Source organism: Zonotrichia albicollis, chromosome 20 (genome assembly GCF_047830755.1).
Source record: "Zonotrichia albicollis isolate bZonAlb1 chromosome 20, bZonAlb1.hap1, whole genome shotgun sequence".
NCBI classification, from domain to species: domain Eukaryota; kingdom Metazoa; phylum Chordata; class Aves; order Passeriformes; family Passerellidae; genus Zonotrichia; species Zonotrichia albicollis.
The window spans coordinates 10,965,206-10,993,098 of record NC_133838.1 but is presented as its reverse complement, the minus strand read 5'-3'; the positions used below and the strand labels follow the sequence as shown (position 1 = coordinate 10,993,098).

The 27,893-nt window shown below is 44.3% G+C and overlaps 2 protein-coding genes across 18 annotated transcripts; one reads left to right on the top strand and one right to left on the bottom strand.

The window, feature by feature from the left end:
• Positions 1–55: 55 nt before the first annotated feature.
• On the top strand, positions 56–7,754 carry SYNC (syncoilin, intermediate filament protein). 16 transcript variants are annotated; one of them, XM_074555918.1, is made up of 6 exons: positions 400–773; positions 1,726–2,249; positions 2,400–2,432; positions 2,493–3,358; positions 4,639–4,763; positions 6,399–7,754. In XM_074555918.1, exons 1-6 carry the CDS (start codon positions 415–417, stop codon positions 6,460–6,462), a joined length of 1,971 nt encoding a protein of 656 aa, XP_074412019.1. In that variant the 5' UTR covers positions 400–414; the 3' UTR covers positions 6,463–7,754. The 16 variants fall into 16 exon arrangements, with proteins under 16 accessions (XP_074412021.1, XP_074412019.1, XP_074412015.1 ...); XM_074555914.1 differs by lacking the exon at positions 2,400–2,432 and adding an exon at positions 2,340–2,399 and having other exon boundaries at positions 1,726–2,306; XM_074555912.1 differs by having other exon boundaries at positions 1,726–2,339.
• Positions 7,300–27,182, bottom strand: RBBP4 (RB binding protein 4, chromatin remodeling factor). 2 transcript variants are annotated; one of them, XM_074555941.1, is made up of 12 exons: positions 27,005–27,182; positions 24,843–24,987; positions 23,473–23,618; positions 22,315–22,488; positions 19,635–19,750; positions 16,312–16,472; positions 11,809–11,935; positions 11,634–11,711; positions 10,400–10,476; positions 10,228–10,285; positions 10,023–10,133; positions 7,300–8,304 (listed from the first exon to the last, which is right to left on the bottom strand). In XM_074555941.1, exons 1-12 carry the CDS (start codon positions 27,018–27,020, stop codon positions 8,239–8,241), a joined length of 1,275 nt encoding a protein of 424 aa, XP_074412042.1. In that variant the 5' UTR covers positions 27,021–27,182; the 3' UTR covers positions 7,300–8,238. The 2 variants fall into 2 exon arrangements, with proteins under 2 accessions (XP_074412042.1, XP_074412043.1); XM_074555942.1 differs by having other exon boundaries at positions 24,843–24,990; positions 27,005–27,178.
• Between the last annotated feature and the right edge of the window lie 711 nt (positions 27,183–27,893).

Genomic DNA, 27,893 nt, shown 5'->3' with positions numbered 1-27,893 from the left:
GTCCCTGCGGCTGCCTCTGCCAGGGATGCAGCCAGCCGGGCCTTCCCCGCCCTCCTCCTCCTCCTCCTCCTCCTCCCCGGGGCGGAGGGAGGAAGGCAGCGGCCGCAGCTGGCACTGCAGGCGGTGGCCGGGGGGAAGCGGCTGCTCCGATTTCCAGCGCTGTTTATTAATAACCCCTCTCCGCCCCATGCTAAGCCCATGTGCAGCGCAGAGCCGGCGGCGCTGGGCTCCAGGGGAGGAAGGTAAGAGCCCACCCGGGCTGGGCAGGAAAGGGGCCGGGGTCTTGAGGGGGTCCCATGGGTGCGGGATCCTCGGCGAATTGGGCAGGGATGGTATGGGGGGATCGGGGGTTCAGCGTTCCTGGATCCTCAGGAATCATCAAGTGATCCCTCTGGGGTTTTGGGGGGCTCTGGGATGAGGGACAGAGCCCCCCAGGCCCGCTGGGCAGGCAGGACACGGCGCCCTCCCCTCCCGTGCTGGCCGTGCCAAGCGGCTCCAAGAACTTCCAAAAACAGCGCGGAGGGCAGGGAAAATCGGAGCAGATTTTTCCCCACCTTTGCAGGGGCTGCCCCTTCTCCAGCCGCCCGGCCGCCGAGCCCCAGGCTGCGATGTGTCAGCAGTGCCGAAAACTGCCTTATTAGGAGAGAAACTATCGGGGAAAATCAGATCTTTGCTCAAAGCCGCTGCTCCGGGCGCAGGGCTGCCTGTGAGTGCCAGCCTGCGCTCATTCCTCAGGGAGTGACGAGACATGAGCTCAGCAGCGTGGCCGAGAGGTGAGAGCATCCTCCCACCCATCCCACCGAGCAGGAAAACCTCCGCTCGTCCCCGAGCGCTGTCGGGTCCGTCCTACCCAAAAAAACAGCCGGGAGAAGGCACAGAGAGAGGGTTTGGCGGTGGTGGCAGCCGCAGGTGCCACCATGGGGACAATGCCGCGATCGGATGACTCGGCAAAGCGGCTCCTGCTGCAGGCGCTGCCGGGCTCCGAGTGCTGGGTTTGCTCCGTCTCAGCCATCCCGGAGCCTGCGGGCTCCCAGCAGCGCATTCCCGTGCCGTGAGGTTATGGCACAGCGAGAAAATCCCGGCGTTTTCCTCCAGGGAGGGCTCGCACGGGGCAGGTCGGTGCTGCAGGGTGGGCTGGTGCTGACAGGTTGGCACAGGAGGAATTATTGGGTTTGGGGTCTGGGTTTGCATCCCTCACTCCTGCTCTTTGGCGCTCAGACACTTCAATAGGGTTTTAATGGGGTTTTCTTTTCTACTGCGTTGTGAAAGCAGTAATATTAATGCCCAAGGTGTGTGTCTAGACGCTGAACAGAGTATTTGCCACTTTGAAATTCATCCAGTCACTGATCAGACAACTGTGCTCATATATACTGATAAAGGTTGTGTGTGCCTGCGAACTGCTTGTGCTGCTGTAAAAATTGATAACAACATTATTTTTGTCTAGTAGAAATCATTCTAATTTCTGTATTTGTAATTTTGTTAAGATTATCGGGTGTGATTTTTCATACTTGACATCCCACCAGTGGATTAAAACCAATTACACAGCGTATCACAGGCTATCACCTACTCCTATTGTCACCGGAGCGTTGTGTGGGTGACACAGGGATGGTCACAGCAGCAGGGCCATGGTGGGACACGCTGGTTCTGGGGTCTCAGAGGATGGGGAGGAAAGGCTGAGATTGCTCAAACTCATTGCTCTGGTTAAACATCCCCTCTCCTCCCCAGGGACCTGATGGCACAGCCCGAGCCCCCTCCAGAGCTGCAGCTGGATGAAGCCAGAGCACCCCCAGCCCCACAGGGAGCAGCTGAAGGAGCTGCTCCACACCCAGAACGTGCTCACAGCCCGTTGGATCCGGCAGGGAACGGATCCAAACCCCTGCACGGGGGCAGCCCAGACTCCAGGGCTGTCAGCAGAGATCCCTCCTTGGAGATAAACACAGCAGGAGCTCCGCTGGATGAGGGGGCAGCCCGGGCTGGGATCCCGCTGGACGTGGATGGAGATGGGACAGGAATCCCACTGGACATGGATGCAGACGGGGTAGAAGTTCCACTGGACGTGCATGGCGGTGGGACAGGGATCCCAGTGGACCAGGACACAGCAGGAATTCTGGATGTGGATGAAGGTGGGACTGGGATCCCACTGGCCATGGATGAAGGTGGGACAGGAATCCCACTGGCCATGGATGAAGGTGGGACAGGAATCCCACTGGATGAGGATACATCAGGATTTCTGCTGGATGTGGATGAAGGCGGGACAGGAATCCCAGTGGACAAGGATACATCAGGAATTCTGGATGTGGATGAAGGTGGTACTGGGATCCCACTGGCCATGGATGAAGGTGGGACAGGGATCCCAGTGGATGAGGACACATCAGGATTTCTGCTGGATGTGGATGAAGGTGGGACAGGGATCCCATTGGATGTGGATGAAGGTGGGACAGGAATCCCACTGGATGAGGATACATCAGGATTTCTGCTGGATGTGGATGAAGGTGGGACAGGGATCCCCCTGGCCATGGACACGGACAGAGCAGGGATCCCAGACCATGCAGATGGGGCAGGAATCCCGCTGGCCATGGACACAGAGGGAGCAGGCGGCCCTTTGGATGCCAACACCCCGGAGCAGCGATGCCTGAGCCTGGAAGAGCTGGGCAATTACTTCCAGGAGTGCATCGAGGTGGTGGAGCAGCTGGAGCGCGAGCGGGACAGGCTGATCGCGGAGCTGGCGCAGCTGCGCGAGCCGGCGCTGCAGGAGATCCGCCATGCCCACGAGGAGATCCAGGCTGCCTGCAGGCTGCTGGCCAAGGTGGAGCTGGAGAGGGACAACCTGCGCGACGAGATCCGCCAGATCAAGCAGAAGCTCTTCAAGGTGACCAAGGAGTGCGTGGCCTGCCAGTACCAGCTGGAGAGCAGGAGGCACGACCTCTCGCAGCACGCCGCCTACCAGGGCGAGCTGCAGAGCCAGGCGGGGCAGCTCTCGGGGGAGCTGTCCCAGCTCAAGGAGAGCTGCGAGAAGGAGAAGGAAGTTCTGAGGCAGCGCCTGGAGGCTCCTCCGTGCCGCCAGGACAACCTGTACCTGCAGGAGAGCCGCAGGTTGTCGCTGGAATTCGAGAGTTTTGTGGCCCAGAGCCGGCGGGGGCTGGAGGAGCACTACGAGCCGCAGCTGCTGCGGCTGCTGGAGCGGCGCGAGGCCGGGGCCAAGGCTCTGCAGGAGATGCAGGGGGAGATCCAGGGCATGAAGGAAGCCCTGAGGCCCCTGCAGGGCGAGGTCAGCCGGCTGAGGATGCAGAACCGCAGCCTGGAGGAGCAGATCGTGCTGGTCAAGCAGAAAAGGGATGAGGAGGTCGGGCAGTACCGGGTATGAGAGCCCCAAAGGGCACAGCTCCGTCCTGGGAATGTTCTTGAGATGAGGATTAGTGGGATTCCTAGCAGGGATGGGCTTGAACACTGGCCAAAGAAGCTGAAGGTCGTGGTCAGGTTCAGGAGGAAGTGCTTGGAGCAATGGGTGGTTTGCTAGAGTGGGGATTTATTGATACCAATGACAGAAGTTTGGGTTGGATGATTAGAGAGATCCCTGGGTGCCAAGCACAGCTCCACATTTTGTTTGGAGAGTGGGAGCTGTGCTTGGCATCCAGGGATTTGCTTGTAGGGCCCAGGGAAATGGGGTGGATGAGGATGGGAAGGATTTGGAACATCTCCTGCTGGTTGGAATCAGAGTTATCCCACAGCCTGGCGTGGGCCAGGTGAAACACGGGCATAAGGCAAAGCCAGAGATGTGGTGGGGCTTCACCCAGCTTGGAAAATGGGTTTTTCCTGAATATATTCCCTTGGTTTTGGCCCCTCAGAAGGTGGAAGGGATGGGAGATTTCCTTCCCAAAGCTCAGCGATGCTGCTGAGCACAGGCACCAGACACTTCCCACAGCTCCTCTGAGCACAGCGCTGAGCCAAGAAAAGCCAGTTTAAATACAAATATTAAATATTTGCATTTTCTTACAAATCCCCTTCCTGCTGGGGCAGGTTCTGCCAGGAAGGGTCTCACCCATGTCCCCAGAGCCCCAGGCCGCCTCCAGGGAGGGCAGTTTGGCTGGGCCAGGCGTGCCCTTGGCCTGAGGGACGAGGCAATTCAATCTCCCCAAGAGCACATTTGGCAGAGAGGCTCCACAATTCATCTCCCCCCTTTCAGCGCTCTCAGTTCTCGGCTCGCAGCCGCTGCCTCCTCCCAGCAGTTTCTGGAAGCTGCCCCTGCCCTTCCCTCACAGCTCCTCCCTGCTGGGATGGGGATCAGAGCCACCAGAACCCCCACTATGGGTTTTCAGGGTTTTTTGGATCCCTTTTGTGCCTCCACATTTTCCTTTTCCCAAATTCCTCATTTATCTCCTGACTCACGGGTTTATACAGCTCTGGCAGCGTCTCAAAACACACACCAAGCGGTTCAGGGGACAAAACCAAGCAGGCAGGAGAAGCCTGAGGACAAAACACGGCCCAGCCCAGCCCAAATCCCCACCTTTGTGCCAAAACAAAGATTTATTTGCAGGGTGGTTGGGCAGGGGCGGCCTGGCTGTGCTTGTCCCCAGCAGCGCCACGCACAGGGAGATCCCTGAGGAGAATTTCAGCTCTGAACTCGTTTTGTGCCTGCAGGAGCAGGTGGAGGAGCTGGAGGACAGGCTGAAGGAGCTCAAGAACGGGGTGCAGCTCCAGCAGCGCAAGAACCAGGAGCTGGAGGAGCTCAGGACCAGCCTCCATCGGGAGCTCTCCATCTACAAGTGAGCTTGGGGGTCATCCCCGAGGGGCAGAGGGGCTGGGAGGGGGAGAGGGATGGTGGGGAGGAACCCACAGTGGGGTCACAAGGATGGGAACAGGAGAAGGAAGGCGGAGAGGAACCCACAGTGGGGTCAGAGGGATGGAGAGGAGGAGATGGATGGTGGGGAGGAGCCCACAATGGGGTCACAGGGATGGACAGGAGTTCACAGTGGGGTTACAGGGATGGGAAAAGGAGAGAGATGGTGGAGAGGAACTCACAATGGGGTCAGAGGGATGGGAGGATAAGAAGGATGGTGAGGAGAAGCCCACAGTGGGGTCACAGGGATGGGAACAGGAGAAGGGAAGGGATGGTGGTGAGGAGCTCACAGTGGAGTCACAGGGATGGACAGGAGTTCACAGTGGGGTCACAGGGATGGGAAAAGGAGAGAGATGGTGGGGAGGAACCCACAGTGGGATCACAGGGCCAGGAGGACCCACAGCAGGGTCAGAGGGATGGTGAGGAGCCCACAGTGGGGTTACAAGGATGGGAAGGAAGGTGGAGAGGAGCTCACAGTGGGGTCACAAGGATGGGAACAGGAGAAGGAAGGCGGAGAGGAACCCACAGTGGGGTCAGAGAGATGGAGAAGGAAGGGATGGTGCAGAGGAGCCCACAATGAGGTCACAGGGATGGGAACAAGAGAAGGATGGTGGTGAGGAGCCCACAGTGGGGTTACAGGGATGGACAGGAGCCCACAGTGGGGTCACAGGGATGGGAGGACAAGGAGGACGCTGAGGAGAAGCCCACAGTGGCGTCACACAGCTCAGGGCTCCTGCTCCTGGGCCCCAGCAGCAATCCCAGCTCCTTTGCACAACAGCACAGAGGGATTTGCTGGAAGCCCCCAGGAGTGGTGGAGTGGCTTCCCAAGGAGCAGGAGTGGTGTTTCCTCAGGAATGTGTGGGAAGGAGCTGAGGTTTGGCTTTGGGAAGCCGGGCTGGGGATGCTGGAGCTGTTCTGTCCTGGTTTCACTCCATGAGTGCTGTGCAATGTGAATTTCTGAAGCTCCAGAAGATGTTCATGAGTTTGTGGATTGTTTTGCTCACCCAGTTTGGAGCTGCTGTGTTATTCCAGCCTCACCATTTCCTGCACCCTCAGTTTTTGTCAGCATTCCTTTTTCCCCTTCTCCACCCAGGATATTCCCAAAAACCCCAAAGGTTTTTTATCCAGCACTGGGATGAGCTCTCAGCCTGCAAACTGCATTCAGGATTCAGCCCAGACCCCAACACCACCCTGCCCTTGCAGCCTGGGTTTTCTAAATCACAGCCCAACATTTAAATCTGTATTTCTGGAGCCTCTTAACTCCTGGAATTCACAAATTTCCACCCCTGGAAGCGCTGACACCTTTAAATGGGGTTTCACTTTGCTCTGGGGAGCTCAGGGTTAAGTGCAGCTCTGAGCTGCCTTTTCCACGAGCCCCCCCAAAAATGACATTTCCTTCTGTGAAATCCTGTTTGCCAAGGCCACTCCAAACCATGGAATGAGCCCCTTGAATTCATTTTTCTTCCATATTATGAAAATAACTTTTTTTCCCCCCTTTTTTCTCCAGCCAAAGCATTGATGTAAATATTCCACAGCCTGATTTTCCTTTCTCCCCTCACAGGAGCTGCTTAGAAATCTACGGGCACCTCTGCAAACCGGAGGAAAAAGCAGAGCAGGACTCTTAGAACCACAGAATTTTCCTCTTTGTAGCAAAAAAACCAATGGACAGAGGATCCAAGAGATTCTCCTCGTGCTGCTTTACCCTGCCTGATGTGCAGCAGCTGCCTGGAGCTGGGAATTCCAATCTTTGAATTTCCAATTTGAATTTCCAATTTGAATTTCCAATCTTTTCCTTGGGTATTTCCCCAGGTGCTGCTGCTGCTGCTCTTTGCTTTTCCCCAGAGGAGCAGAACCAAAAAAAAAAAAATATCTTTGTACTGAACAAAGGATATGGATGAGGAATAACTGATTGATGTTTTGCTGTGTTTGGGAAAATGTTGTTTTTCTGGGAGCTTGGTGTTAGGGGGGTTTGACTTTTAAAGTTTACATGCAAGAGAAGCTTTCTCCTTTGAAGAGGATTTTTCTTTTGTATTTCAAGAGTTTCTGCTGTACTGGGACGTGCTCCACAGAAAGGAGGTGGTGGGGAAGAGGTTTTTCCACTTGATATCGAGTCTCACACTGAAAATAAAAGGTCAGAGTTTAAGGACCCAAATTGATCAAACTGAGGTGTTTGTGTTAAAAGTTGTGCTGCAGGATAACAAAAAAAAACATTTGTGGAAAGGGCTGAAGGCAGAGAAAGCAGCAAGGCTTGAGGGGAAGAAAAATGGTTTGAGTGCTCATTAATTTATTTCACAAAGCAGCAGAAATGAGAGAGGGAGAAAAAAATCCAATTTGATGTCTTAAAAATTAAAATATATCCCTCCCAGCACCCAAACTCATGGACACACATAGGCAGAAACCACCCTGAAAACACCCTCAGCAAAGCAATAAATGCAGAAAAAACCACACAAAACTCCTCCAACTTGGCAGCATTTATGTAGAAAAACTTTATTCCAACTGCAGAACACTCAATGAGTCACGAGGAGATGGAGAGAAGAGGCTGCTGGTGTGGAAGACGAGCAGGACCCTGTGGGCAAGGACTAAACTCCTAAAAAAAGTTGATTTTCTCCACATTTAATTTGTTTTCCACCAGCTGCCAAGGCTGCTGAGGGCACAGACAAACACCTTTTACCACTGCAGGGCTTCCCCAAAATTTCAGAAAAATTTCACAGCAAGGAAAGGAACGTGGTGTGAAAAACACAGCTCGAGAAATGCAACAACAGAGCAAAAAAAACATGGCAGGTGAGAGAGGCTCTGCAGGAATAGCTAAAACCAAATTGCTGGCAGCCAGCAAGAGGGAGGAAAGGGAAAGGAAGGAAGGAATGAAAAATCCAGAATTGCCAACAAAAAAAAAAAAAAAAAAAAAAAAAAGGAAAAATTTCAGTTCAAGTCAGAACTTGTATCTGCAAAGGCAGAAAAAGCCACAAAGAACAGATAACTAAAGGAATTCCAAGGTTTCTGAGGAGGGCAAGACCTTCCACACCATTTCTGAGCTTGTCAGGGGATTAACACTTGGATCATCTCTGCTGGCTCAAGCCCATCTGGGCAGCTCTGCCAATTTAACTTTTGTTTAAATTAGGCAGCAAGCAAAAGAGAGGAAAAAAAAAACTAATCCCAAGCATGAAGGCAGGAAAAAAGGGACAGCCAGACCAATAAAGGAGGCAGCTGTAGGAATTTTGGAGCTACAGCACTGACCTGAGGGGGCTGAGCATTTTTATTTTTCCTTTTTTGGGTGGTGGGATCTACAGGAGCATGGCTGAACACAAAAATCAACGTGTGTGTGTCTCAAAACCAGTGTTGAGTCAATCTGAGGGCTGAGAGGGAAGAGAAGGAGAAAGGAAAAACCAGGGGGAAGTTTGGATTTAGGATCCTTGACCTTCTGGATCCACGCTTCCTTCGGGATCTTCATCGTTGTAGATGTTCTCTGCCTGCAGGACAGGGTGGACACACTCAGGGAGCAATTCCCAACTTTTGGACAGGATTCCACCCCCAAAAACTGCTGGGAATTTTTTAATTTGCAGGTATGGATCACTGATCCCTGATTTACATTAAAACAGCAACAAAAACAACTTTATCCTTAAATGCAGGAGTGAAAAAATATCCTGTAAAAAGGGATTTGCTAAAGGAGAGTCCACTGAAAACTCACAAATTAATTTCAATTTGCAGATATGGATCACTCATCCCTGATTTACATTAAAACAGCAACAAAAACAACTTTATCCTTAAATGCAGGAGTGAAAAAATATCCTGTAAAAAGGGATCTGCTAAAGGAGAGTCCACTGAAAACTCACAGAAGAGTTTCAGTTTGCAGGTATGGATCACTCATCCCTGATTTACATTAAAACAGCAACAAAAACAACTTTATCCATAAATGCAGGAGTGAAAAAATATCCTGTAAAAAGGGATTTGCTAAAGGAGAGTCCACTGCAAAACTCTTCCCTGATTTACAAACAACCTTATCTATAAATCCAGGAGTGAAAAAATATCCTGTAAAAAGGAATCTGCTAAAGGAGAGTCCATGCAAAACTCACAAAAGAGTTTCAATTTGCTGATATGGATTTACAAACTATTTTATCTATAAATCCAGGTGTGAAAAAATATCCTGTAAAAAGGGATTTGCTGAAGGAGAGTTCACTGCAAAACTCACAAAAGAGTTTCAATTTGCAGGTATGGATCATCCATCCCTGATTTACAAATAACTTTATCTATAAATCTAGGAGTGAAAAAACATCCTGTAAAAAGGGATCTGCTAAAGGAGAGTCCACTGAAAACTCACAAATTGAAACTCATTTGTGATTTGTGAAACTCAATTTGTAGATATGGATCACTCATCCCTGATTTACATTAAAAAACAGCAACACAAACAATCCTATCTATAAATCTAGGAGTGAAAAAATATCCTGTAAAAAGGGATTTTCTGAAGGAGAGTCCATGCAAAACTCACAAAAGAGTTTCAATTTGCAGATATGGATTTACAAACAACTTTATCTATAAATCCAGGAGTGAAAAAATATCCTGTAAAAAGGGATCTGCTAAGGGAGAGTCCACTGAAAACTCAAAAATGAGTTTCAATTTGCAGGTATGGATCACCCATCCCTGATTTACAAATAACTTTATCTATAAATGCAGGGGTGAAAAAATATCCTGTAAAAAGGAATCTGCTAAAGCAGAGTCCACTGCAAAACTCACAAAAGTGTTTCAATTATTTGTTTTACTCAGCAGCACTTTCTAGAAGAATTACGTAGAAAGTTGCCAAGAATAAAATTTAGAGATAAACAAAAAAAAATAGGAAAATGGTCAGGATTGTTTTCCAAACCCTTCAGCAGCTGGGAAAATAGGGGCCAGCAAACTGTTCCTGTTCATCAGCACCTTTTTCATCTTTGGAGAAAGAAATCTCAAATATTCCTTAAGACAATAATACAGAAATCTCAATTTCATCCTTGGTTCTCAAACGCAGAAAGGAAAAATTTCCTTCTGCACTAACATTTGATTTTTTTTTAAACACAAAACATCTCCTGAGTATTTGGAAAACTTCTTTGGCCACATCTCAAGGAGATTGCACTGTTAAAACTGGGGAATTCTGAGGGCTGTAAAGAAAAGCAGGAATGCTGAAATCCAGGAATTTCAAGGCAGCCAAAGAACTCACCATCTGCCAGACTTGCATGATATTATCTTCTGATACAGAACAAATGACCCAGGGCTCGTTGGGATTCCAGGAGAAATCCGAGATCTTTGCAGTGTGACCACCATGGATAAACTGGGATTGGGGAAAGCAAAAGGGGAATGGTTGGAAATTTGCATTGCAGGGTGAGTAATAAGTGAAATTAATTAATGAGAGTGCAAAGGCTCACCAAGAGCTCTGGGGGCCCATCCTCAGCATCCTCAGGGGATTGCTCCTCTCCAATTTTACTGCAAAAAAAAGAAAGGAAACAAAGGGAAAAGGTGAGGGTTGAGGGTTTTTAAATTTGTTTTTTGAGGTGTGATGGAAATAATCAGTAATATTTTGAGGAATTTGGGATTTACCTCAAGTCCCACACGTTTAGCCTACGGTCTGTGCCACTGGAGGCCAGGATGGTTTCATTATGGGGAGACCACTGAACCTGCAGACAGGGATAAATTCAAAAGTTTTTTAATTTATTAAATGTCATTTAATTCATTTATTTAATTTAATATATTTATATATTATATAAAATATATTTATATATAATTTATATATATAAATATTATTATATAATTTAATATATTTACATATATTAATATATATTAATATATTATAATATATTATAATATATTACATATATGAATATATTTATATATTATATATTATATATTATATATAATAAATATATTTATTAAATTTCAAAGTAAATTTTAAAAAGCTGTAACACAACACTTCATTTTGCACCCTGAAAGCCCTACAAGAACTCAACACAAACAGTGTAAATAACATTTATCACAGGAAGAATTGTGAATATTCACACCCAAAAAAAACCCATTTCACCACCAATTGTCACCTGGAACTTGTCCTTTAACCAAACCCACGTGGTTCCCAGTGCAAACAGCTCCCAAGGGTATTGGCTGCTCCTTATCTTAACCAGGATTGCACAAATAAAAACCACAGGCTCAGCTCTCACATGAAAAGAAATCACTGTAATTCAGCTGAACTGCCCAAATTTCTAATTCACTGCTCCTGCTGGAGATAAAGCTCTCCAGAACACAGCACTCCTAATAGGATCACAGGATTAGGCAGGAACACAGAATTCTGCCCATTAATGTGGCATTTCAGGATTCTGGGATTTTATTTAGACATGACACAGTCTGAACTGATAATCCCTGCAGCAAAAAAAACCCAAAAAATTCTACATATTTTTCCTGTGATTAAGGCACGAGCTGGAGATGGAAATATTGGATCTGCTAAGCAGGTGTGAAGTGAAAAATTCTCAATTTCCAGCAGGAAATTCTCTTTTGTCAGAGGGAGTGAAAGCTTCCTGCAGGTCAGGCTGAGGAGATGCAAACTCTGCAGCCATGAATAATTGAATGGACTCTGCTCCCATTTCATCCTCCTGCTGTGCTGAAAGCTCCTCAGCATTGCCCTGATCCCTTTCTGCACTGCAGGTCCACAATAATCACACCAAGAAAAAAAAAAAATATGAATTTTTAAGTGTAAAAATATTGTGGAAGAATTACTTTCCTTTTCCAGGCTGCTGAGTAGAACTATATCTATGAGGATAAAAGATAATTTTTTTTTTTTTAATACCTGAAATATTTCATCTTTATGTGATTCAAAAGAGTGCAGCTTCAGTTTAAGGTTCCTCAAGTCCCACAGAGCAACAGTCTAGGGGGGAAAAAAATATAAAAATATTTTGTTGAAGTAACCAAGGTGGATTTTTCCACTATAAAGTGAGCCAGGATGCTGCAAAATGCAGAAATACCTTATCAGCTGATCCTGTGGCCAGGATAAACTCACTGTAGGGGTTGAAGGAGAGGCAGTTCACCTCAGCTGTGTGAGCATCCACAGAATGGCTGGGCTTGGATGTGTTGTTGGACCTGGTGTCCCAGCTGGGAGGGCAAAAATTGGAATTAACAAAGGTTTGTGTCTCATTTCATTAATTATGGAATTATCTGTAGCTCATTTCATTGGTTATGGAATTATCTGTACCCCATTTCATTGATTATGGAATTATCTGTAGCTCATTTTATTGATCATGGAATTATCTGTAGCTCATTTCATTGATTATGGAATTATCTGTACCCCATTTCATTGATTATGGAATTATCTGTAGCTCATTTCACTGATTATGGAATTATCTGTAGCTCATTTCACTGATTATGGAATTATCTGTAGCTCATTTCATTGATTATGGAATTATCTGTAGCCCATTTCACTGATTATGGAATTATCTGTACCCCATTTCATTGATTATGGAATTATCTGTACCCCATTTCATTGATTATGGAATTATCTGTACCCCATTTCACTGATTATGGAATTATCTGTACCCCATTTCATTGATTATGGAATTATCTGTAGCTCATTTCAGTGATTATGGAATTATCTGTAGCTCATTTCATTGATTATGGAATTATCTGTAGCTTATTTCATTGATTATGGAATTATCTGTACCCCATTTCATTGATTATGGAATTATCTGTAGCTCATTTCAGTGATTATGGAATTATCTGTACCCCATTTTATTGATTAAGGAATTATCTGTAGCTCATTTCATTGATTATGGAATTATCTGTAGCTCATTTCAGTGATTATGGAATTATCTGTACCCCATTTTATTGATTAAGGAATTATCTGTACCCCATTTCATTGATTATGGAATTATCTGTAGCTTATTTCATTGATTATGGAATTATCTGTACCCCATTTCATTGATTATGGAATTATCTGTAGCTCATTTCAGTGATTATGGAATTATCTGTACCCCATTTTATTGATTAAGGAATTATCTGTACCCCATTTCATTGATTATGGAATTATCTGTACCCCATTTCATTGATTATGGAATTATCTGTAGCTCATTTCATTGATTATGGAATTATCTGTAGCTCATTTCATTGATTATGGAATTATCTGTAGCTCATTTCATTGATTATGGAATTATCTGGAGCTCATTTCATTGATTATGGAATTATCTGTACCCCATTTCATTGATTATGGAATTATCTGTACCCCATTTCAGTGATTATGGAATTATCTGTACCCCATTTCATTGATTATGGAATTATCTGTAGCTCATTTCATTAATTATGGAATTATCTGTAGCTCATTTCATTGATCATGGAATTATCTGTAGCTCATTTCACTGATTATGGAATTATCTGTAGCTCATTTCATTGATTATGGAATTATCTGTAGCCCATTTCATTGATTATGGAATTATCTGTAGCTCATTTCATTGATTATGGAATTATCTGTAGCTCATTTCATTGATTATGGAATTATCTGTAGCTCATTTCACTGATTATGGAATTATCTGTAGCTCATTTTATTGATTATGGAATTATCTGTACCCCATTTCATTGATTATGGAATTATCTGTAGCTCATTTCATTGATTATGGAATTATCTGTAGCTCATTTCATTGATTATGGAATTATCTGTACCCCATTTCATTGATTATGGAATTATCTGTAGCTCATTTCAGTGATTATGGAATTATCTGTAGCTCATTTCATTGATTATGGAATTATCTGTACCCCATTTCATTGATTATGGAATTATCTGTACCCCATTTCACTGATTAAGGAATTATCTGTAGCTCATTTCATTGATTATGGAATTATCTGTACCCCATTTCATTGATTATGGAATTATCTGTACCCCATTTCATTGATTATGGAATTATCTGTAGCTCATTTCATTAATTATGGAATTATCTGTAGCTCATTTCATTGATCATGGAATTATCTGTACCCCATTTCATTGATTATGGAATTATCTGTAGCTCATTTCATTGATTATGGAATTATCTGTAGCTCATTTCACTGATTATGGAATTATCTGTAGCTCATTTCATTGATTATGGAATTATCTGTAGCTCATTTCATTGATTATGGAATTATCTGTACCCCATTTCATTGATCATGGAATTATCTGTACCCCATTTCATTGATTATGGAATTATCTGTAGCTCATTTCATTGATTATGGAATGATCTGTAGCTCATTTCATTGATTATGGAATTATCTGTAGCTCATTTTATTGATTATGGAATTATCTGTAGCTCATTTTATTGATTATGGAATTATCTGTAGCTCATTTTATTGATTAAGGAATTATCTGTACCCCATTTCATTGATTATGGAATTATCTGTAGCTCATTTCATTGATTATGGAATTATCTGTACCCCATTTCATTGATTATGGAATTATCTGTAGCTCATTTCATTGATTATGGAATTATCTGTAGCTCATTTCATTGATTATGGAATTATCTGTAGCTCATTTCATTGATTATGGAATTATCTGTAGCTCATTTCATTGATTATGGAATTATCTGTACCCCATTTCAGTGATTATGGAATTATCTGTAGCCCATTTCATTGATTATGGAATTATCTGTACCCCATTTCATTGATTATGGAATTATCTGTACCCCATTTCATTGATTATGGAATTATCTGTAGCTCATTTCATTGATTATGGAATTATCTGTAGCCCATTTCATTGATTATGGAATTATCTGTAGCTCATTTCATTGATTATGGAATTATCTGTAGCTCATTTCATTGATTATGGAATTATCTGTAGCTCATTTCATTGATTATGGAATTATCTGTAGCTCATTTCATTGATTATGGAATTATCTGTACCCCATTTCAGTGATTATGGAATTATCTGTACCCCATTTCATTGATTATGGAATTATCTGTGCCCCATTTCATTGATTATGGAATTATCTGTGCCCCATTTCAGTGATTATGGAATTATCTGTAGCTCATTTCACTAATTATGGAATTATCTGTAGCCCATTTTATTGATTATGGAATTATCTGTACCCCATTTCATTGATTATGGAATTATCTGTAGCTCATTTCACTGATTAAGGAATTATCTGTACCCCATTTCATTGATTAAGGAATTATCTGTACCCCATTTCAGTGATTATGGAATTATCTGTACCCCATTTCATTGATTATGGAATTATCTGTACCCCATTTCAGTGATTATGGAATTATCTGTAGCTCATTTCATTGATTATGGAATTATCTGTAGCTCATTTCATTGATTATGGAATTATCTGTAGCTCATTTTATTGATTATGGAATTATCTGTACCCCATTTCATTGATTATGGAATTATCTGTAGCTCATTTTATTGATTATGGAATTATCTGTAGCTCATTTCATTGATTATGGAATTATCTGTACCCCATTTTATTGATTATGGAATTATCTGTAGCTCATTTCACTGATTATGGAATTGTCTGTAGCTCATTTCACTGATTATGGAATCGTCTGTAGCTCATTTCACTGATTATGGAATTATCTGTAGCTCATTTCATTGATTATGGAATTATCTGTACCCCATTTCATTGATTATGGAATTATCTGTAGCTCATTTCATTGATTATGGAATCATCTGTAGCTCATTTCACTAATTATGGAATTATCTGTACCCCATTTCATTGATTATGGAATTATCTGTACCCCATTTCAGTGATTATGGAATTATCTGTACCCCATTTCAGTGATTATGGAATTATCTGTAGCTCATTTCATTGATTATGGAAGTATCTGTACCCCATTTCATTGATTATGAAATTATCTGTAGCTCATTTCATTGATTATGGAATTATCTGTAGCTCATTTCATTGATTATGGAATTATCTGTACCCCATTTCACTGATTATGGAATTATCTGTAGCTCATTTCACTGATTATGGAATTATCTGTACCCCATTTCATTGATTATGGAATTATCTGTAGCTCATTTTATTGATTATGGAATTATCTGTAGCTCATTTCATTGATTATGGAATTATCTGTAGCTCATTTTATTGATTATGGAATTATCTGTACCCCATTTCATTGATTATGGAATTATCTGTACCCCATTTCATTGATTATGGAATTATCTGTAGCTCATTTCATTGATTAAGGAATTATCTGTAGCTCATTTCATTGATTATGGAATTATCTGTACCCCATTTCATTGATTATGGAATTATCTGTAGCTCATTTCATTGATTATGGAATTATCTGTACCCCATTTCATTGATTATGGAATTATCTGTACCCCATTTCATTGATTATGGGGGCACTGGGGTCACCCTTGGTGCAAACAAACATTTTTTGCGACTCGATGGCTCCCCCAAATTTCAAAAAATTTCACAGAAAAGAAAGAAATATTTTGTGAAAACACACAACAGAGCAAAAACCAGAGATGAGAAAGAATTTGGGAAGGGTTTTTCCTCACTTACATCATGAGTTTCTGGTCATCAGCCACAGATCCAAAGAGGGATTCGTGCAGGAGGTGCCAGGACACATCTTCCACCACGGCCGTGTGCCCCGTGAAAATGGTCTTGGCATCCACCACCTTGCCTTCCTTGGGAACAGCGCTGATGTCCCACAGGCAAATGGTCTTTAAACAACAAAAATGTAAAAAATTTCAGATTCAGATTCTCTTTCCCTCCTGCCCCTCAAAACCAGGGTGTATCCCACAAGAAAATGAACAAAAATATTAAAAATTTACATTTTCAGACTCTCTTCCCCATCAAACCCAGGATGTATCCCACAAGCAAATGATCTTTAAAACAACAAAAATGTAAAAAATTTCATATTCAGATTCTCTTTCCCTCCTGCCCCTCAAAACCAGGATGCATCCCACAAGAAAATGGTCTTTAAAACAACAAAAATGTCAAAATTTCCATTTTTAGACCTTCTTTCCCTTCAAACCCAGGGTGTATCCCACAAGAAAATGATCTTTAAAACAACAAAAATGTAAAAATTTACAATTTTAGATTCTCTTCCCCTCAAACCCAGGGTGTATCCCACAAGCAAATGATCTTTAAAACAACAATAGCGTAAAAATTTACAATTTTAGATTCTCTTCCCCCTGAAACCCAGGGTGTATCCCACAAGAAAATGAACAAAAATATTGAAAATTGAAATTTTTAGACCCTCTTTCCCTTCAAAACCAGGATGTATCCCACAAGAAAATGATCTTTAAAACAACAAAAGCGTAAAAAATTACAATTTTAGATTCTCTTCCCCCTGAAACCCAGGGTGCATCACACAAGAAAATGATCTTTAAAACAACAAAAATGTAAAAAATTTCATATTCACATTCTCTTTCCCTCCTGCCCCATCAAACCCAGGATGTATCCCACAAGAAAATGAACAAAAATATTGAAAATTGACATTTTTAGACCCTGTTCCCCTCAAACCCAGGATGTATCCCACAAGCAAATGATCTTTAAAACAACAAAAGTGTAAAAATTTACAATTTTAGATTCTCTTCCCCCTGAAGAGAAACCCAGGATGAATCCCACAAGAAAATTAACAAAAATGTCAAAATTTACAATTTTAGATTCTTTTCTCCCTCAAATCCAGCATGTATCCCACAAGAAAATGGTATTTAAAACAACAAAAGCGTAAAAATTTACAATTTTAGATTCTCTTCCCCCTGAAACCCAGGGTGTATTCCACAAAAAAATGAACAAAAATATTGAAAATTTACATTTTTAGACCCTGTTCCCCTCAAACCCAGCATGTATCCCACAAGAAAAAAAATCTTTAAAACAACAAAAATATTAAAAATTTACATCTTCAGATTCTCTTTCCCTCCTGCCCCATCAAACCCAGGATGCATCCCACAAGCAAATGATCTTTAAAACAACAAAAATGTAAAAATTTACAATTACAGACTTGCTTCCCCATCAAACCCAGGATGTATCCCACAAGAAAAAAAATCTTTAAAACAATAAAAATGTAAAAAATTTACAATTCTAGATTCTCTTCCCCCATCAAACCCAGGATGTATCCCACATTCAAATGAACAAAAATATTAAAAATTTACATTTTTAGACCCTCTTCTCCCTCAAACCCAGGGTGTATCCCACAAGAAAATGAACAAAAATATTAAAAATTTACATTTTTAGACGCTCTTTCCCTTCAAACCCAGGATGTATCCCACATTCAAATGAACAAAACTATTAAAAATTGACATTTTTAGACCCTGTTCCCTTCAAGCCCAGGATGTATCCCACATTCAAATGAACAAAAATATTAAAAATTTACAATTTCAGACTCTCTTCCCCTTCAAACCTAGCATGTATCCCACAAGAAAATGAACAAAAATATTAAAAATTGACATTTTTAGACGCTCTTTTCCTTCAAACCCAGGATGTATCCCACAAGACAATGAACAAAAATATTGAAAATTGACATTTTGAGACCCCGTTCCCCTCAAACCCAGGATGTATCCCACAAGAAAATGAACAAAAATATTGAAAATTGACATTTTGAGACCCTGTTCCCCTCAAACCCAGGATGTATCCCACAAGAAAAAAATCTTTAAAACAACAAAAATGTAAAAAATTTCATATTCAGATTCTCTTTCCCTCCTGCCCCATCAAACCCAGGATGTATCCCACATTCAAATGAACAAAAATATTGAAAATTTGCATTTTTAGACCCTCTTTCCCCTCAAACCCAGGGTGTATCCCACAAGAAAATGAACAAAAATATTAAAAATTTACATTTTTAGACCCCCTTTCCCTTCAAAACCAGGATGTATCTCACAAGCAAATGATCTTGAAAACAACAAAAATGTAAAAAATTTCATATTCAGATTCTCTTTCCCTCCTGCCCCTCAAAACCAGGGTGTATCCCACAAGAAAATGGTCTTTAAAACAACAAAAATGTAAAAATTTACAATTACAGACTTTCTTCTCCCTCAAACCCAGGATGCAACCCATAAGCAAATGATCTTTAAAATGAACAAAAATATTAAAAATTTACATTTTTAGACCCTGTTCCCCTCAAACCCAGGATGTATCCCACAAGGAAATGAACAAAAATATTAAAAATTGACATTTTTAGACCCTGTTCCCCTCTCAAACCCAGGATGCATCCCACAAACAAATGGTCTTTAAAACAGCAAAAGCATAAAAATTTACAATTTTAGATTCTCTTCCCCCTGAAGAGAAACCCAGGATGAATCCCACAAGAAAATTAACAAAAATATTGAAAATTTACATTTTTATACCCTGTTCCCCTCAAACCTAGCACGTATCCCACGTTCAAATGAACAAAAATATTAAAAATTGACATTTTTAGACCCTCTTTCCCTTCAAACCTAGCACGTATCCCACATTCAAATGAACAAAAATATTAAAAATTGACATTTTGAGACCCTGTTCCCCTCAAACCCAGGATGTATCCCACAAGAAAAAAATCTTTAAAACAACAAAAATATTAAAAATTTACATCTTCAGATTCTTTTTCCCTCCTGCCCCATCAAACCCAGGATATATCCCACAAGAAAATAGTATTTAAAACAACAAAAGCGTAAAAATTTACAATTTCAGACTCTCTTTTCCTTCAAACCCAGGATATATCCCACATTCAAATGAACAAAAAAATTGAAAACTGACATTTTGAGACCCTGTTCCCTTCAAACCCAGGATGCATCCCACATTCAAATGAACAAAAATATTAAAAATTGACATTTTGAGACCCTGTTCCCCTCCAGCCCAGGGTGTTTGCCCTCCCCAGGGCACGGCTGTGCCCGGGCACTCACGTGGTCATCGGAGGCGCTGAGCAGGTGCCCGCTCAGGTTGGGGTTCCAGGAGAGCCCGTACCCCTCCTTCTGGTGCCCGCGCAGCCGCAGGTCGGGGTTGCACTCCCCAGATGGATCTGGAAAACAAGGCAGGGTGAGGATTCCAGGGCATGGAATTATCCTAAAATACCTGGTATTAAATTTATTAAATTTATTAAATTTACTTTAACCCAGCAGCACCTCCAGGCTTTGGTCTGGGTTCCACTGCAGCTCAGAAACTCAGAAATACAAGGTGGGATATTTTTCTTCCTCTCATCATTTATAGAGGTGACAAAAACAGTGGAAATGCAGGGAAAGGTTTCTTTTCCCAAGGATGCATTTGGATTTACCTGCTTAAACCTCACACAAAATAACCACTTGAATAAACACCCACACATCCCTAAAATCCCAAATAAAGTGAAACCCAGACCATTTTAAACTCTTTTAGGAGTGCCCACACAGGCACAGGTCAGATTTGCACTCCCCAGAAGGATCTGGAAAACAAGGCAGGGTGAGGATTTCAGGGTCTGGAATCATCCTAAAATACCTGGCATTAAGTTTATTAAATTTATTTCAACCCAGCAGCACCTCCAGGCTTTGGTCTGAGTTCCACCTGCAGCTCAGCTGTTACTGCTCAAAAAATCAGAAATACAAGGTGGGATATTTTTCTTCCTCTCATCATTTATACAGGTGACAAAAACAGCAGAAAAATTTCCTTTCCCAAGGATGCATTTGGATTTACCTGCTTAACCCTCATACAAAATAACCCCCACCCACACATCCCTAAAATCCCAAATAAAGTGCAACCCAGACCATTTTAAACTCTTTTAGGAGTGCCCACACAGGCACAGGTTGGGTTTGCACTCTCCAGAAGGATCTGGAAAACAAAGCAGGGTGAGGATTTCAGGGTCTGGAATCATCCTGGAATACCTGGCATTAAATTTATTAAATTTACTTTAACCCTCCATGATTTGGTCTGAGTTGCAGCTGCAGCTCAGAAACTCAGAAATACAAGGTGGGATATTTTTCTTCCTCTCATCATTTATAGAGGTGACAAAAACAGTGGAAATGCAGGAAAATGTTTCTTTTCCCAAGGATTTACCTGCTTAACCCTCATACAAAATAACCCCTTGAATAAACACCCACACATCCCTAAAATCCCAAATAAGGAGAAACCCAGACCATTTTTAACTCTTTTAAGAGTGCCCACACAGGCACAGGTTGGGTTTGCACTCTCCAGAAGGATCTGCAACAAGGCAGGGTGAGGATTTCAGGGCCTGGAATCATCCTAAAATACCTGGTATTAAATTTATTAAATTTATTAAATTTATTTTAACCCAGCAGCATCTCCAGGCTTTGGTCTGAGTTGCAGCTGCAGCTCAGAAACTCAGAAATACAAGGTGGGATATTTTTCTTCTTCTCATCTGCAGTTCTAAAGTGAGGAAAGCACTTCTGATTCTCCCCACAAGCAGCAAAAGGAGTTATTTTATATAGTTAATGTATTTACAGGTTATCAAGGGAACAGCTCAGCTGCCCACCAAAGCAATCATAGTTAACAAAAATTCACCTTCTACCACCTGAAACACCTCACAGTGAGGTGACAAAAACAGTGGAAGTGCAGGAAAAATTTCCTTTCCCAAGGATTCATTTGGATTTACCTGTTTAAACCTCACACAAAATAACCTCCACCCACACATCCCTAAAATCCCAAATAAAGTGCAACCCACATAATTTTTAACTCTTTTAGGAGTGCCCACACAGGCACAGGTTGGGTTTACACTCCCCAGAAGGATCTGAAACAAAGCAGGGTGAGGATTCCAGGGTCTGGAATACCTGGTATTAAATTTATTAAATTTACTTTAACCCTCCATGATTTGGTCTGAGTTGCAGCTGCAGCTCAGAAACTCAGAAATACAAGGTGGGATATTTTTCTTCTTCTCATCATTTATAGAGGTGACAAAAACAGCAGAAAAATTTCCTTTCCCAAGGATTCATTTGGATTTACCTGTTTAAACCTCACACTAAATAACCTCCACCCACACATCCCTAAAATCCCAAATAAAGTGCAACCCAGACCATTTTTAAGCTCTTTTTTGACACAGGCACAGGTTAGGTTTGCACTCCCCAGAAGGATCTGGAAAACAAACCAGGGTGAGGATTTCAGGGTCTGGAATCATCCTAAAATACCTGGCATTAAGTTTGTTAAAATTACTTTAACCCTCCATGATTTGGTCTGGGTTCCACCTGCAGCTCAGCTGTTACTGCTCAAAAACTCAGAAATACAAGGTGGGATATTTTTCTTCCTCTCATCTGCAGTTCTAAAGTGAGGAAAGCACTTCTGATCCTCCCCACAAGCAGCAAAAGGAGTTATTTTATATAGTTAATGTATTTACAGGATATCAAGGGAACAGCTCAGCTAACCATCAAAAAATTCACCTTCTACCACCTGAAACACCTCACAGTGAGGTGATAAAAACAGTGCAAGTGCAGGAAAAATTTCCTTTCCCAAGGATTCATTTAGATCCTGTTTAACCCTCATACAAAATAACCCCTTGAATAAACACCCACACATCCCTAAAATCCCAAATAAAGTGCAACCCAGGCTATTTTTTAGCCCTTTTTTGCCCTTTGGGGGATGAGCTGCTGCTCTGGGAGCACAGACCTGGCTTGGAGGGGTGTTTGGTGTAATCAAAGACCAGCACATCACTGGAGGGAGTCTTGGTGGCAATGATGCAGGGGTTCTGGGGCATGTAACGGGCTCTGTTCACCTCTCCCTCGTGGTTGATCTTGATCTCAATCTCAATTTTTCCACTTACTGAGCCAAAGCCTCCAAACTCTAGGAAAAAAACAGAGTTGGGAATAAGAAAAGTCAGATTCAGATTCAGATTAAGGCACAAAGAGTTGGTTCAAGGTTTGCTACCAATGTCCCAGAACAGACAAAGCTGTGGTAAAAACAAATTGCAGTTTTAGGATTGTGATACAATTTGTCAAAGATCCCTTTTATATATAAAATAACTTAATAATTCATAAAGCTGCAAAATTTAGGTAAAAACAATGGGGTTTTGGATTATGTTAGAATGAATTCAAAATATTTTTGAGAAATACTGAAATAGAATAGAAACACATATTTGACAACGCTGTGTGCATAAACAACTTTAAAAAGCCCAAAGATCAAAATACTCATTGCACAATCCAACCTTGCTGTAAAAAGCAGAGCAAACATTGGATGATTAAGGACTTTCACCAGGTGGAAACACTGATTCAGCCAAGCAAACAGGAGAAATGTCTGACATGGGGCAGCCACAAAGATTACAAAGCATCAACTTCAAGTCTGATACACGGAATAAAACAGAATTAAAATATAATTTCACCCCAGAAGGGCTGGACAGCAATCAGGCAGCAAAATTCACAGAGAAATGGAGAATGTTTGAAGTGTTACACCTCTCTGAAATAAAAATATTCTTTACATGAGTTTGTGTAAAAATGTTTTACATGATTTTATATAATGCAAACGGGGTAATAAAAATACCAATTAAAAGCACTGTGTGGGATTCAAGGTCAGCTCCTCAGAAATAGGGAAGGGAGAGGTTTTCCCACACACAAATATTTTTGCAATTAACTCTCTGTTTTCATCATTAGAAATATTAGATTACACATTCAACAAACAGAGAATTTATTATTAAGGAGGCATCACTTAGAAATAAATTATTTTAAGAAGTAAAAATCTGAACTTTGCTGCCTGAACTTTAGGAAAAGACAAATTTTCTGCTGAGAAAAGAAGGAGAGAAAGGGGGATTGGAACCATTTTTTGGGCTTTTACCTCCTTTCTCACTGTCATAGTGGGAAGCATCAAACTGGGCATCGTCGTTGGGCAGCTGCACACTGGCAATCACCAGGTGGTTCTGCTCATCTGAGGTGTGGGTGCCCAGCACCAACCTGTGGATGCTGAAATCTTTGCCTTCAGGTCTGCAGGGGGAGAGAAATACAATAAGGATCATAAAATCTCCTCTCTGTGAGGATGGGGAGGTGCTGGCACAGAAATTGTGGTTGTCACATCATTGAAGTGTCCAAGACAGGGATTGGAGTGAAAAGTGTTCCTGGATGAGCTTTAAGAGATCCCTTCCCACCCAAACCAGTTTGGGATTCTGTGATCTCACCCTAAAAGTCAGCCTAATGCTGGATTTGCTGTTTATTCTGCTTTACCTTGTGAAAGGTTTAAGAGAAACACAACAGGATCACAAAATCTCCTCCCTGTGAGGATGGGGAGGTGCTGGCACAGAAATTGTGGCTGTCACATCATTGAAGTGTCCAAGGCAGGGTTTGGAGCATCCTGGGACAGTGAAAGTGTCTCTGGATGAGCTTTAAGATCCCTTCCCACCCAAACCAGTTTGGGATTCTGTGATCTCACCCTAAAGGTCAGCCCAATGCTGGATTTGCTGTTTATTCTGATTTCAGGGGGTCCCTTTACCTTGTGAAAGGTAAGAGAAACACAACAGGATCACAAAATCTCCTCCCTGTGAGATTGTCACATCATTGAAGTGTCCAAGACAGGGCTTGGAGCATCCTGGGACAGTGAAAGTGTCCCTGGATGAGCTTTAAGATCCCTTCCCACCCAAACCAGTTTGGGATTCTGTGATCTCACCCTAAAAGTCAGCCCAATGCTGGATTTGCTGTTTATTCTGCTTTCCCTTTACCTTGTGAAAGGTAAGAGAAACACAACAGGATCACAAAATCTCCTCCCTGTGAGGATGGGGAGGTGCTGGCACAGAAATTGTGGTTGTCACATCATTGAAGTGTCCAAGACAGGGATTGGAGTGAAAAGTGTCCCTGGATGAGCTTTAAGATCCCTTCCCACCCAAACCAGTTTGGGATTCTGTGATCTCACCCTAAAAGTCAGCCTAATGCTGGATTTGCTGTTTATTCTGCTTTACCTTGTGAAAGGTTTAAGAGAAACACAACAGGATCACAAAATCTCCTCCCTGGGAGGATGGGGAGGTGCTGGCACAGAAGTTGTGGCTGTCACATCATTGAAGTGTCCAAGACAGGGCTTGGAGCATCCTGGGACAGTGAAAGTGTCCCTGGATGAGCTTTAAGAGATCCCTTCCCACCCAAACCAGTTTGGGATTCTGTGATCTCACCCTAAAAGTCAGCCCAATGGTGGATTTGCTGTTTATTCTGCTTTCCCTTTACCTTGTGACATCAGGAAGCCACTGAGCAGTCAGGCTGGGCCACTCCAGGGCATGGGTCATCACCAGGTCATACAGGAAAGGAGTGTTCTTCTTCCATATCTTGTACTCCTCGTTGATCACACGCTCCTCCACGGCGTCATCAAAGGCTGCTGGAGTGGTTTTTTCAAGAAATACATACAATTAATTCTTTATAAATGGATTTACAGGCACACAGCACAGTGGGCAGGCAATGGGTTAGAGTCAAGTGCATCAATCACACCTTGGTTTGCTATTTGCTCTACTGGAGCAAATGGTTAAAAATTGGTTCTAAATGGTTAAAAATCCCCTGTTGTACGTGCTAATCCTTTTTTCTGCATATGTGGCTGGGAATTAATATTAATTATGTCAAATTTCAGGCTTGGAAGTGTCCCAGGATGGGCTGGACAGGGCTTGGAGCAGTCTGGGATGGTGGAAGGTGTTCCTGGGATGGGATGAGTTTAAGGCTCCTTCCAACCCAACCCATTCTGGGATGATTTTAATGATGATGTTGGAGCAGCACAATAAAATTCTGACACTCAGAGCACAGGGAGGCAAACCCCAGTGTTTAAACACAGCAGATCCAACAGCTGCTGTTAACAGACCGGTCTGGGCACAGCCTTGAACTATTTATTCCCAAAATCCAGTTTCCCAAGGCTCCTTCTGCTGCCTCGTCGCTCTCCAACACTTTCTCAGCCCATCTGTCAGCAGCCTTCCATGCAGAGAAGGCGACGGGTAGAGCTCAGGGCCAGAATGGGGACACCCCTATGGAAATGGGGACACCCCCATGGAAATGGGGGGGACACCTCTATGGAAATGGGGACACCCCCATGGAAACAGGGGGCACCCCCATGGAAACTGGGGACACCTCCATGGAACAGGGGACATCTCTATGGAAATGGGGACACCTCTATGGAAACTGGGGACACCTCTATGGAAACGGGGGGGACACCCTCATGGAAATGGGGGCACCTCCATGGAAACGGGGACACTCCTATGGAACAGGGGGCACCTCCATGGAAATGGGGACACCTCCATGGAAACGGGGGGGACACCCCATGGAACAGGGGGCACCTCCATGGAACGGGGGACACCTCTATGCAAACGAGGACACTCCTATGGAAACGGGGGGGACACCCCCATGGAAACGGGGGGGACATCTCTATGGAAATGGGGGGGATAACTCTATGGAAATGGGGGGGACACCCCCATGGAAACGGGGACACCCCCATGGAACAGGGGGCACCTCCATGGAAACGGGGGGGACACCCCCATGGAAACGGGGACACTCCCATTGAACGGGGGACACCTCCATGGAAATGGGGACACTCCTATGGAAACGGGGGGGACACCCCCATGGAAACAGGGGGGGACACCCCCATGGAACGGGGGGACATCTCTATGGAAACGGGGACACTCCTATGGAACGGGGGGGACACCTCTATGGAACAGGGGGCACCTCCATGGAAACTGGGGACACCCCCATGGAAACGGGGACACTCCTATGGAACAGGGGGCACCCCCATGGAAACTGGGGACACCTCCATGGAAACGGGGGGGGACACCCCCATGGAAACGGGGGGGGACACCCCCATGGAACGGGGGACACCTCCATGGAAACGGGGGGGACATCTCTATGGAAACGGGGACACTCCTATGGAACGGGGGGGACACCTCTATGGAAACGGGGACACCTCCATGGAAATGGGGACACCCCCATGGAAACTGGGGACACCTCCATGGAACGGGGGGATATCTCCATGGAAACGGAGCTACCCCACGGGAGGGGAGGGGAGCGGAGCTCACCCATGGAACGGAGGCGCCCCGGCCGAACCGGGGCACCCTCAGGGCCGTGCCGCCTCTTTGTCCGCCCGCTCCCCCCGCAGGGCACGGCCCGGTTCTCCCGGCCTCACAAACCCCTCCTAGGGGCACAGGCCCGGGCAGAGGATCCCGGTCCGGGCCGCTGTTCCCGCTCGGTGCCGCGGGCGCGAGGAGGCGGCGGCGGCCATGACCGAGAGGGGCCCCTCAGGCCCCGCCCCCGCGCGCCCCCTGGCGGCGCCGCCCCGCTCCCCTCACCCCGCACCGACCGCGGGGGGGGGCACCCCGCGCCTCACGGCGGAGGCCACGCCGCCCGTACGGAGCTTTTACCTTCCTTGTCCGCCATAGCGGGGCCGCGGGGCGCTCGGCGGGGCGGGCTGGGCTCGGCGGGCGGGCGGTTCCGGCGCTCCCTGCTCCGACCCCTCCGGCCGCGGCTCCGTCTATTGTTTCCTGCCCCCGCTGCGTGCGGCTCCCGGCGCCGCGCACCCCTTCGCGCGCCAACGCCGCCCAATCAGCGCCCGCCGCCGGGAGGCGCCGGCCAATCGGAGAAGGGCAAGGGGGCGGGGACGGGAGCGCGCGCGGCGGTCACGTGGGCGGGCTCCCCGCGGGAGCCGCCATTTTCCGGAGGGCCCTCAGCGCGCTCTTAAAGGGGCCGCGCCCCGCGCTGTGGGCGGTGGGTTCCGGTTCGGTTCCGTTCTCGCTCCCGGTCCCCGGTTTGGACGAACAGGTGGTTGCGGCTTTTCCGGTCACCACAGACGTGGGCAGAGCGGATTGAGGCAGCACTGGAGCGGTGCGTGTGTGGGCCGAGGCCTTCTTCCAGGGCGGCCCTGACACCATCGGGGATCCTCAGCGTTATTAATTCCCTGTAATCACGAATATTTTCCCTTTTTCCACAGTTCAGTGCCGCGGCGAGTTTTAGAGGTGGAACATTTGCTGGTTCTGCTCCGCTGCTGAGGGTAACTGTCCACAGCTGAGGTTTAACAGGTTTAAAATCAAATATCAAATCAATTTCTGCGTTTATCTCTCAAGGAAGTTCTCACTTCCTCCCCGATTCTCAATTTCAGACTTCTCTTTCCAACACACTTAGATTTTATCAGAAATTAAAAATTGGAAGTGCTATGTCTTGTTTCTAAGCCTTGGAATAAGAAGCAACTCCTGTAAAAGTTAAGGGGTATCTGTAAATTATTTGTGTGGTTTGGGTTCAGCTGTGGATAATTCT

Coding starts and splice junctions, on each gene's coding strand:
- SYNC (XM_074555905.1), top strand. CDS start 415: ATGAGGGACAGAGCCCCCCAGGCCCGCTGGGCAGGCAGGACACGGCGC. Junction 774..1,725: donor CTCAGCAGCGTGGCCGAGAG/GTGAGAGCATCC, acceptor TCTCCTCCCCAG/GGACCTGATGGCACAGCCCG. Junction 2,157..2,189: donor CCCACTGGCCATGGATGAAG/GTGGGACAGGAA, acceptor CCATGGATGAAG/GTGGGACAGGAATCCCACTG.
- RBBP4 (XM_074555942.1), bottom strand. Junction 22,489..23,472: donor CTATGACAGTGAGAAAGGAG/GTAAAAGCCCAA, acceptor TTTTTTTCCTAG/AGTTTGGAGGCTTTGGCTCA. Junction 10,477..11,633: donor ATAAAGATGAAATATTTCAG/GTATTAAAAAAA, acceptor CCCTGTCTGCAG/GTTCAGTGGTCTCCCCATAA.